General features: G+C 33.6%; 1 protein-coding gene and 1 long non-coding RNA gene across 3 annotated transcripts; one reads left to right on the plus strand and one right to left on the minus strand.

The window, feature by feature from the left end:
* On the plus strand, positions 1–7,941 carry LOC137811378 (homeobox protein HD1). 2 transcript variants are annotated; one of them, XM_068613083.1, is made up of 6 exons: positions 1–774; positions 868–988; positions 5,309–5,499; positions 5,604–5,735; positions 6,087–6,223; positions 7,687–7,941. In XM_068613083.1, exons 1-6 carry the CDS (start codon positions 502–504, stop codon positions 7,697–7,699), a joined length of 867 nt encoding a protein of 288 aa, XP_068469184.1. In that variant the 5' UTR covers positions 1–501; the 3' UTR covers positions 7,700–7,941. The 2 variants fall into 2 exon arrangements, with proteins under 2 accessions (XP_068469184.1, XP_068469185.1); XM_068613084.1 differs by lacking the exon at positions 7,687–7,941 and adding an exon at positions 6,312–6,567.
* On the minus strand, positions 7,161–8,080 carry LOC137811379 (uncharacterized). The gene is made up of 2 exons (XR_011081071.1): positions 7,940–8,080; positions 7,161–7,825 (listed from the first exon to the last, which is right to left on the minus strand). It is a non-coding gene; the product is annotated as an uncharacterized lncRNA (long non-coding RNA).
* Between the last annotated feature and the right edge of the window lie 4,231 nt (positions 8,081–12,311).

Genomic DNA, 12,311 nt, shown 5'->3' on the forward strand with positions numbered 1-12,311 from the left:
ATTATTGTTTCAGATAAAAGAAAAAAAAAGAAAAAGAAATGAAGTTGTCAGGTGGCAGAAGCAGCTTTATCTTCTTTTTCTGACCTCGCTTCCATCCCCTTTCATAGTAATGATTCCGCAGCTTACTCTTTTCTCTCTTTTCTCACTTTCTCTTTCTCTTTTCTCTCTCTCACTTCAATCTCTCTTCCACGACCCACACCGCACAAATCAACCGTGTTTAATGCCTTTGCTTCTCCCTCTTTCTCTGTGTATGTAAAATCTTTGTTTTGATCAGACCTTCTGCAGAAAGTTGTGTCTCAGATCCCTATATACACCGAAAACGATACAACTCTGTGCACTCTGCTTCTCTCTCTCTCATCTGAAAATCATCATTTACAATTTTACACACAACCTATTATCTAATAGAGTGGTCCTCAACCTCAACCTCACTCCTTTCTTCCTATATTATTCTGCTTTGCCTTTATCAATCTACGCTTCTCTTTCTCTCTCAAAATTCACAAAATGCAAGAACCAAGCCTGGGAATCATGGGTGGGTTAGGCGGCGAGGTCTCCGCCGATCACCACCGTCAACTGAAGGCGGAGATCGCCACTCATCCGCTGTACGAGCAGCTCCTCGCTGCACACGTGGCATGTCTCCGTGTGGCCACTCCCATCGACCAGCTTCCACTCATCGATGCTCAGCTATCTCACTCTCACCATCTTCTACGCTCTTATGTCTCTCACCATACCCACTCTCTCTCCCCCAATGACCGCCAAGAACTCGATAACTTCCTGGTAAATTAACCAAACAAACCCGTATTATTTTCTTACTCGCAAAATAAATTAACACAATTTCATGAATCCCTGCTGTTTATTGTTACCCTGCAGGCACAGTATTTGATAGTTTTATGTACTTTCAAAGAACAGCTTCAGCAGCATGTCAGAGTCCACGCCGTCGAGGCTGTCATGGCCTGCCGTGATATAGAAAATACCTTACAAGCTCTCACAGGTATTTACTAAGGCACTCTTTATTTCTATTTTTTTTATCTGTTCTTTTGATTCTTCTTCCCATCAGATTAGAAGAAGCAGTTGTTGTTACTTATTTCCTATATAAAAAATATCATTCATGTTAATAAAAAACGAGTAGCGTGTATGATGTTGCCATTTTTTATGAGGAGTTATTGGAGGCAAGTAAAATTAATTTTCTCTGCATATGAAAGCATTTTTTGTTTCTTGTGATTTACTCGATTTAGCAGAAAGGAAAGAAGGTACATAATAATGGTATGCATATTTTTCTCTTTTCTAAAAGCTTTTCTTGTCGAGTTAATTAGACTAAGGAATGGGGTGGTAGGGTCTACTAATGTTATCTGGTGGAGTGTACACAAATGGCAATGGGAAGAGTTAGTTAGTTTGGTGAGGAATGGTAGACCCTCTTCTCCCACTATGCCACTGCTAACAAACTTATAATGCCGTGACCCAATAATTTTGTTCCAGAAAGGATCTGTTATATATGCATATAATATATATAATTATCCCTATAATGCATTTCAGTAAGATTTCTTACAAGATGTTGTTTTACTATTTTACTTATATATATATTTGTAACTATTTAATTAAATTAACTATGAAAGTGGGGAATGGGAGAGTCAGACAAATTGATTAGCTTGTTTTTAACATTAGAATGGTTTTAAACATCTTCTGATAAAGTATTTAATTAGGACATGACAATGATTTTAAACAGTAGAGTGAGAGATATCCAAACAGTTGATTGACCGTTCCTAGTTTGTTTTCCCTGTACGAATGTACTGCATGGAAAAAACAATCCCAAATGAGTTTCTTGTCAATCTGCATCAACTTCAGCACTGATTTGTTTACACGTACAATTTTACAACCTGGGATACTAATATAATAAGCTTAGTTGACACAGAATATATTGCTGAGAAGAAAGAAAATAGAAGAGATCAATTCACACACACATGTATATGCTGGTGACATGTTGATGTTACTGGAGAAAAATATAGGTGAAGTTATGTAAGTGAAAAATATAGAACTAAGAACATTAAGTTCATTGTAATATACAGATTGTTTCCCTTCAATTTCTTGCCAAATACACAAGTTTTTTTTCCCTTATAAATATCTAGCCATCTTATATAAGGGTTTGAAATAGGAGAAGAAAACATGAAGCAGAAAACGGAAGGGTGTTAAATGATATAAAAGTAATATAAATAAAAGAAAGGAAAACATTTAAAAAAACGAGTGTGGAAAAAAAAAATCAAAGGCCTTTCTTTAAGGAATTAAGAGTATGTAAAAGTTCTTACTTGATAATCCTATTATTGGATATGCTTCCATGGAACTGCATCTAGATATGATAGTTTCATCACTTGATATCAAAACAAATTATTATTTTATTATAATATAATATTTTATTTCAAAACGGTGTTTTTTTAACTATTAAAGTATTAACAATATTTAGAAGTTCTAACTCACCCAAAAGTGAAAATTACATAAGAAGCTGCATATGTTTTATCTTAGGGGAGAATATTTACTCTTACAAATACAAATAATTTAATATGCGACTCTAAGAAGCACACGTGCTTAGTGGTAGTCAGTCGATCATAAATCATTAGATTTTTGAAATACTTGATATTAATAAAAAAAAAAGTTTGTGTAATGACATTATAAAAAATCTTCAATTACAAAATATTATTTATTTATTTAATAGAAAGCTGTGTGTTTATCTAAAGGTTGATGAAAAGGTTAACCAAAGGGGGAAAATTACTATTTAGGCATTTCCTTACTTGACTATTCAATGTTTAATTTAAATTATTTCCTTCCGGCCTTGTTAGAATCCACCATTCACTTAGTTGCATTGACAATTGGAACTAGATTTAAGGTCAGGATAGAAAATGAATTAAATAGATAATAAACGTTAAACATTAATTTATACATATTAACGCATTAAATAAGATTTTTTTTTTTTACTTTTTATCAATTTATAAACAAATTATCTTTTCACAGATATTATTTTTTAAAATATTTAACAAAAAATCTTGTTACTTGTGATAGCTTTGGAACAATATATGTAGATCTAATTTAAAGAATTGTGTTAGATTGTTTAATATTATCTTGACATTAACCATTTGAATACTTAACTTTATATAATATATGAGTTAGAAGACTGCTAAAACAAGCCATCTTTTTTTAGGATACCAATTGAATAATTGAAATTTATTTTTGTAGAAAAACATTTCCAGTAGATTTCACAGTAGTTTTGAAAGAAATTTTCATTATATTAATTTTTTTTCCTTGTATTCTTGGAACACTCCATGTGAGGAATCTTTTATTGATTATTATCCTTGAGACAATCTAAATTGTTTTACTAAATACATTAAATACCTTGCAATTTAAATTGTTACTAATACATTAAATACCATGATTTTAAAAAGCCTCTTTTATTTATTTAGTAGTGATTGTTGAAGAGGTGTTTTGCTCTTATAATTTTTACTACATGTTAGGAATTCAATTTTACTCCAATTATATTACATTAGGTCTTTACTTCTTTGAAGTTTGTTTCTTTTGGAATTTATTTCGATGTTATGTATCAATTAATTATATACCAGTATGTATCACTGGTTAGTTACTTGAGCCGGAAAAACTATATATTAATCACTTTGAATTCAATAGAGCACATTGAGTATTGCCAAGGGTAGGAGTGGGAAAAATTAATTGGATTGAATTGAAGATCCATAGTAAATTAGAAAATCTAAGATGTTTATAATAAAAACTTTCTAAACCACTTTGTTACTTTAGTTTTGAATATTGAACTACTAAATTAGTAGTTAAATAGCAGTTCAGTGTACTGCTGAACTAATTTATTTTATGACAGTTAAAAAATGAAAAAAAAATGAGGACATGAAAGTGTTGTTGGATTTAGCAGTACAATATCAAAACATAAAATATTAGAGAAAACGTGTTAGATTTTGGAAACCTTTCAAGCCTACCTTTTTTGGATTTAGTGTAGCTTGTCTATATTTTGAGTTTTTTTTTTTTTATCTAAAACATATCATTAGAAGCAATGAAGTAGTTTGAACATAATTCAATTCAATCAGTATAAAGTTTAACAATAAGAAAAGTGTTGATTTAAAACTAAAAAATGGTAGTTTAAGAATAAGAAAAGTTAATATTAGCTTCTTCTTTTAGTAAGTAGGCAGATTAGCAAGAGATAGTATAAGAAGAAATAGAATTCTTCATATTTATCTTGTAGTTGTATTTGAAGCTCATTTGATCCACTCAAAGGTATATATTGACGCAATATATAAACTGATTTATGGTTTGTTTCCTTCACCTATAAAAAACTGAATTGAATAATCATGTTAAACTTACGTGAAATTTATAATATGCATAAATAGATATACGAGGAATTTCTTTGAATCTTAAAAAAATTATAAATAATCTAAATTTCGCTTAACAATTCTATTCTCTGGTTTAAGGAGATCTGCTAGATATGGGGGATTTTTATGGTTGTTTTCGTATCCAACTAACGTTCACCTCATAATTATGGATGATATGACTGCACATATAGGCCTATATTTAAGTGGGATAATGAAGAGATATTCAACTGTCCCTTTAGGACATTTTCAAAGTATAACTCACTTTAGGATAAAATAATTAACTTCAATTCGCCTGGTCAATGTCATCTGTGAATTATGATTAAAAATAGATGATTAGTCCATTATTGAAGTTATCGGCAACTAACTTTATTGCATGCTTTTATGTATGATTAAGATGTGTCAAACATTTTGGCACTATTAAGACCCGTCATTGTTCCACTGACAAACCACGGGGCCCTTGTATCTAGACATCTCTCCCTCACTTGCACTTTCAATTTCAAATGACAAAGTTGTCAGCCAAAATTTATGGAATGCATTTTCTGGTCTAATACATCAAATGGAGCTAAAGGAAAATCTTTTGTAAGACTAATTACTTCTTAAGTGTAACTGCCAAGAAGAATAAGATAATCCGAAGATGTCAGACATAAACCAAACTTGCTCCCTCACCTGTTAGAGAAAAATCTTTGGAGAATTGAGGAAGAGTTTTATCAACCATACTATGTTTTGACTACCCTTTTCCCCATGTATTTAGCCTTTACTTTGTCATGTGTCAGTTCCAGTAATTTCACTGCTAGAATCCTTTATCTACCAGTATAATTTGTGTGATGTGTGAAAAGATATTTCTTCAGTGACAAACTTGAATTTCTGTAGTATCCAATTTGGGTTTGTCGTTCCAAATGTTCTCAAAATGAAGCTATTGCTATTTAATTATATTTCAGGAGTGAGTTTGGGAGAAGGAACCGGTGCAACAATGTCAGATGACGAAGATGAGTTACAGATGGATTTTTCTTTGGATCAATCTAGCGCTGAAGGACATGACATGATGGGATTTGGTCCCTTACTTCCTACAGAATCTGAAAGGTCACTGATGGAGAGAGTTCGTCAGGAACTAAAGATTGAGCTGAAGCAGGTCATTCTTATACTCAATATATATGTGCTAGCTGTTCTTGCAGTTTACATGTAGTTGACTATTTTCCGTAAGTTTGAATCACCAACCAGTTTTAGTTTCTGCAGGGTTTCAAGTCAAGAATTGAAGATGTGCGGGAGGAAATATTAAGGAAACGTAGAGCTGGGAAATTACCAGGTGACACAACTTCGGTGTTAAAGAATTGGTGGCAGCAACATGCAAAGTGGCCTTACCCAACTGTAAGTGAACACCTTCTCATGTTCCTTGCATCTTGGGTCTAATCAATATTTTCATAATTTTGTGTTTCTTTGAAACCAATTCTAGACGGTAGGGTTCATTATTGAGGCAACCATCAACTTATCCCTGTATCCACAATGATGTTTCTTTTCTAAGAGTTCATGTCATGTCCCAATATTGCTACTAAGATTTTGCTAATTGTGACATTTATAATTTATCATAGGCAATTGGCATGTTGCCACCCAAACGCAGGAGTTAAGAGTCTAACAAGTGAAGTTTTGATGATATGATAACATAATGACATCTCTGACTCATTGAGCTTGCATTATCCCTTTGTTGTGCTTTTGTTTCAGGAAGATGACAAGGCAAAACTTGTGGAGGAGACAGGGTTGCAGCTGAAGCAAATTAATAATTGGTTCATCAATCAAAGAAAACGCAACTGGCACAGCAACTCTCAATCGGTTACCTCTTTGAAGTCCAAGCGCAAGAGGTAGACATATTTTCTCAACTATGTTGAACAGCTAGCAACACAACTTATATAAGGACTTACTATATATATATATGCTTATTTCTGATAGAGTGTAGTCCCTAAGGATTCCAATCAGATGCAGAAGAAAATAGTAGATGGGTTACTGTAATGTAAGATAGCTGCAAGAAAAGGCTAGCCGTAAATTTGTGGAATTTAACTCATGCAAACTTTTGTTTTAGGTGTGGTTATGCCTCTCTCTTTTAACGGTCTTTGTAAATTGTTTGCTACCTTTCTGACCGGTGGAAGAATTATAACTGTTACTCACATATCATATCATTGAAAGATTCGGGGTTATTTACAAATTATATATGTTCTTTGATCCTACATATTTGAACTTTTATACCACTCCACTTCGTTATCAAAAACAGGAATAAGATCAATTGTTTTCTTCACATTACAATGCTGATATTTATGCTGACAATAATTGTCATCTATGATAGAAACGAACGAAGAAGACAAATTTAAAAAGAGCACTTCAACCCTTAACTGGATTTTTGCTTTGCATGTTAATGAGTATTTAACTTACAGTAAAGAGTTTAATAGTTGGTTCACATGAAAATAAAAGCTAAGCACAGGTTATGTAGTTTGTAGACACTTTAGATAATAATTATTTATCTTTTCCCGTACATAAAAAAAACTATAATTATTTATTAATAAAATGGGCATATATTTGGACTCGGCAAATTGGAAAAACCTACCTTTGAATAATAAATATGCAGTATAAATTATTTCCTACTGTGTATACAATTATAATAATATTATATTTTTCATAGAACTAATGAAAATGATGAACTAGGTAAAGACAAAAATGTACTTGTTTTCTTTGTTTTTTTTTTTGAAGACCAAATGAAGTGTACATTATTGTACACAAACTAAAATAATATCGTGTCAAATATAAGCATAAAATCGAATAGTGTTATCATTTTGGTAAGTGACAAACAAATCTATAAAAAATTTCTTTATGAAACAATGAAGGCTGTGGTGGTGTAGAAGCAATTACATGGAGGCTGGGTTGGAGCAATAGTAGAAGGTACAGATTGGAGCTGTGAGTGCAATAATACGTGCACAGTTCAACCTTTGATGCCTAACAACAATGAAAATGGTTGGGTGTAGAAGAGATAGATATAACCAAAGGTTTTATGTAGCAAACATATATAGCTGGATGTTGGAGACAGGATTGTGAATAATTAAGGTTATAGTGCATATTAGTTGAGATGCAGGTGCTGAATGCAAATCAATCATCGTCAATCTGACCAAAGTGAGACATTCACTAGTCCATGAAGCTTATATGACTGCCAATATAAACAAATATAGATTCCTCTTCCTTTGAACACTAGCATAGGCATATAAAGTCTTGGAGGTGCTATGAAAATATGAGAAATTTTTTCTGCAAAGATTCACCATACTCCTTTCTCCTGTAACAGAAGCTCTGATTGACTATGATTCTAAATTCCAGCAATATAATACAACCATAGACAGATCTTTCCAGCTGCTTGATCCCACTGCTGCACTCCTTCCTTGGCTACCCTCCATATGAATTGTCATACCTCTTTGCCATGTTCCCTGCAAGATGAGTAGACACCTTTTCCAGTTTTTCAAACACAAGAGATGTAATCGAAATTAAGTTTTCTTGAGTCCAGAAAAACATAATCATATTATAAACCATAAGATTCTAACCTTGTATTTTCTTGATAGTTACTGATGTACCTATTTCTGTTTAGAGAACTAGAATTATGAATTCTTATATTACAGGCTCAACAATCCTGTAGCCACCATGAGCGTTGCTTGATTCGAAGAACCTAATCCAACCCCCCATATTGAAAAGCAACATAATACTTTTCAAACATTAAAAATAGGACAAAGATTCCATTCAGAGTAACTAAACCTAGAAAATTTATATTTAATCCAAGTCCATTCAGTTAAGCCATATAAAAAATATCATCAACATCTACCCTCCATTCTTTGAATACTATGCTCCCAAACACACCATATTATTATAATTTAAAAACCTTTTCACGTCAGATCTGTTTTTTGATTTAAGTAGAAAAGGTGAAACTGCAGAAAATGTACCATTAAATTATAGTGTTGGACAGATTGGATACCTACCCACTCCAGACCCTAGATGGTATGTCACTAAACAAAAATAAGCTGTTGGACAGTTTGCTGATGTTGAAGGCTTAAAGGATAGACATCAATACTTAAAATATCCCTCTTCTAATTAAATTTCTTCTTGTTGTCACTTTCTCAAACATAACGGCCACGCCAATGTTTGGACATTGATTGAAAAATGCATTAACTGATTAAAATATACTAAAATCAACTGAGCTAACAATTGTATTATAATTTTGCAAATGTCCTTTGTTAGAGTGTTGCACACGGACACTAGTACTTTTAAAAAAAAAGGCACACATTAGTAACAAATTTAATGAGACCGATGTTCCCAAGGAACATTAAATTAAATATCTCCCTTTTCACTTAGATCACTGACATTTCAATTCCTATAACCCAATTCTGGATTTATGGAAGTTTACCCTCAGTCCCATTGCTAATTCGAAGCCTCTCATAATAACATTTACAATATTCACACTTAAAAAGATTGTCTCCCCTACGAACAAATCCATGTACTGCAAGACATCTATGGAAATGGGTTTTTGTTACCAAGCCTTCAGCTGCTATGAAAAAATGGAATGGAGTCAAGGGTCCCCTCCTATGATCTAACTTGTGAATATTTTAATTAAAACTCATTTTATAGATACGGTTACATAAGAAATTTAAAGTTAAAAATCTTTGGTATAGCTTTATTGAGTTTAAATTTAAATTTTAAATTAAAATTTGTTGAGTGACTGAATATTGAAATTTGAAATAGTGAAAGAAACTCCTAAAACGACTCTTTCTTTAAAAAAAATCCTCTTTTAAAAGTTTTATTTATTACATTTTTTAATTTATGTTTGTTTTAGCTTTTATATAAGTTTTTTTTAAATAAATCGAAGAAAATGTTTAGCCATTCAAAATTAAGTATCGCTTTCACACTTCCTGTTAGTTATTAAAGTATAGTTGTTTAAAAATTGTTTTTGAGGCAACAAAGGCAACCGAACCCAAAGCTTGATTTGATTTGTTTCACAGATGATCCCATGATGGACATTAAATTAACGTAGGAGGATTCTCAGTTTTAATGGTATTTGCATAAATAAAAATATACTTCAATCTGGCTATACCAAGTTTATAAAGAATTTTCTTGAGTGGCACTCTTTATGTGAAGCGGGAAGACTTCCCATGTGCCTTGAGCTGCCATGGCTGGTAAGACTCATACCATATCAAGTCGAGCAACTGGGGCAAAAACCTTTGTATAGTCGATTTCGAACCTCTAAGCATAACCTTTGGCACCAATTTGGCCTTATATTTCTCAATCTGACCACTTTCATTGAGTTTGGTCTTAAATATATTTGTTCTCGAACTAGGTTGGGGACTGGGAGAACTATTGTCTTCGGGTGTCACTCGGTCGGTCGTGTCTCACTTCCTCCTTCGATCCTTCTCGCTGAATGACTCCTCAGGCTGGTGGGGTACCTGCAGATGGCACTCCAACGCTCAAGTCAGTGGGGTATCGTATTCGGCTGGTTAGAATACTGTAGATAATGACGTACCTTCTTCCTTGGAATGCGTGATATTTATATTACCTTGATGGGCCCTTGCTGTTGGGCCGGATTAGGGGGTTGTTTAGCGATTAGGGTTGGATTAGGTCGTTTCCTAACCGTGGGTTGACCTTTGCTAATTGGGTCAACGGTTTGACTTGAGCACCTTATGTCGGTCGGCCACATATGACACGTGGTCGACCTCGTACCTTAAAGTATGGTCTTGACGCATGGGTTGACTGGGTCAATAGACCGGTCGGTCATCCCGGTACAATATCCATTTCACGTCGATAGGTGTAATTCCTTTTGGAAGATCCACAAGTTCCCAGGTGTGGCTCTTTTCTATTGTGTTGATTTCAGCGTACATTGCATCTCTTCATTTTGGATTTGTGTGAGCTTCTTCAAATGAGGGAGGATCTTCAGATTCACACATCATCATGGCTAGTAAACTCTCTTCCTCTTATGCTATCGAGAGGTTAGTTTCATAGTCGGTCATCCATGCAGGTGGTGGTTGCCTGTGTCTTTGCCACTGATCAATAAGAAAACAAACAAAGAATTAATTGCTTCAATTGGAAAAATAGGGATTAGGTTTCATCTCTCCCACTCTCATGTATTTTGATTAGCATGTTAATATTGAGTTCTTTGATTGAAATTAATGCCCGTAGAAAATTCATTTATATCGATCTCTCGCATATAAAATCCTTAAGAATGTTTCCTAAATATCGATCCCTCGCATATTTATAAAAACAACTTAGAATCACACTCATACATTAATGACAATTAACATTTCAAGTCTATCCCTAGCACTCAAATATGCTAAGTATTGATGTTTAGGTACAAACCCTAAAAATACCTCTCTGTCAGATTTAAGATTCTCAATTTGTCACGGAAAGTTAAAAGTAAAACAACATTACCAATAATCAATCCAGAACTAAATATTAATATATAAGATATCACCTCAATACATAAGAGTTTGAGCAGATTACTCCCAATCCCAAAGGGTAGAATTAGCTACGCATACTTCCAGCACCTTCCATTCTCCCAATTGGTTACAATTCACTCTATGGTGTTTTCCTCTCAATCTGGCACACCAGGGTTGAGCCTCTAGCCCTCTATTTATCCTAGTTTTCTAGGGTTAGGTAGCTTCCTGTGTCGTGTTAATGGGCTAAATGATAAAACATAAAAAAGACCTAATCTTTCTTTGCATCTTTTTCTAGTCTGGGACCTTTCATCTTTATCTTTTTAGCTCAAATCATTCATCTTTAATCCAAATCTCCAATCTTCCTTAGAAATCTGCAATTAACACCAAACTTGGGAATAAAATACTCTTATTAAAATAAAGATAATAAAAAATATAAAAATGTATAAATTCATAAATTAGGGATTATTTTATATGTAAATTAGCAATAAATCCTCATAAGTGCCTATATTTTAATATGAAATATTACTGAAATTAGACACTTATCACTCCTCAAACACTACATCCATTCTTATGATGACTTTATTGTGAGTAGGATTGTATAGTTTGTAAGATTCTGTTTCTTCACTTACCCTAGAAGTATACACGATTGACTTTTATCATCTAATTTGCTCATCTTCTGATATGGAATATGAACGTGACAATGCAACCGAATATTCGAAAGTAGTCCACATGTGGTTTGACTCCACTCCAAAGTTCTTCTGGAGTTTGGTGATGTATTGCAGATGATGGGCTTCGATTCTGGACGTGAGCAAACCACCGGACAACATCAGGCCAGTACAATTTTGGAACACATTTCTCATGTAAGACTGCCTGTACTGCATTCAGGATAGTGTGATTTTTTCTCTCTGCAACCCCGTTTTGTTGTGGAGTGTAAGTTGTGGTCTTTTGTCTTGAAATTCCTTGATGATTGCAGTAATTTGCAAACTCCTTAGAGGTAAATTCACCACCTCTATCAGTTCTTAGATAGATAATGGAAGCGCTGACTTCTTTTTTCACACGAGCTTTGAAATTTTTAAATGCACTAAATGTTTCAGATTTTGCATGCAGAAAGTAAAACCATGTCTTACGAGAGTAATCATCAATAAAACTCAAAATGTACCTTTTGTTGCTGCGAGACGAGGGCGAAATGGGACCGCACACATCAACATGAATTAGTTGGAGTTTCCTAAAGGCTCTCCAAGAACTTCGTCTCGGTATAGTGTCTTTATGTTGTTTATCAGTGATACACGAGGTACATATCTCTTTGGAAGACTTTAGAGGAGGTATACCGATTACCAAATGCTTGTTGGCAAGTGTGCAAAGTCCTTTATAGTTCAGATGAGCAAACCTTTTATGTTAAAACTGTGCTTTTTGTTCTGATACTTCACTTACAAGAAGGCACCGTGGTTTGCAAGGATTCATTGAAGATGTTAGGTAAAACATCCTATTTCCTTTCATG

This window comes from Phaseolus vulgaris, chromosome 2 (assembly GCF_000499845.2).
Source record: "Phaseolus vulgaris cultivar G19833 chromosome 2, P. vulgaris v2.0, whole genome shotgun sequence".
NCBI classification, from domain to species: domain Eukaryota; kingdom Viridiplantae; phylum Streptophyta; class Magnoliopsida; order Fabales; family Fabaceae; genus Phaseolus; species Phaseolus vulgaris.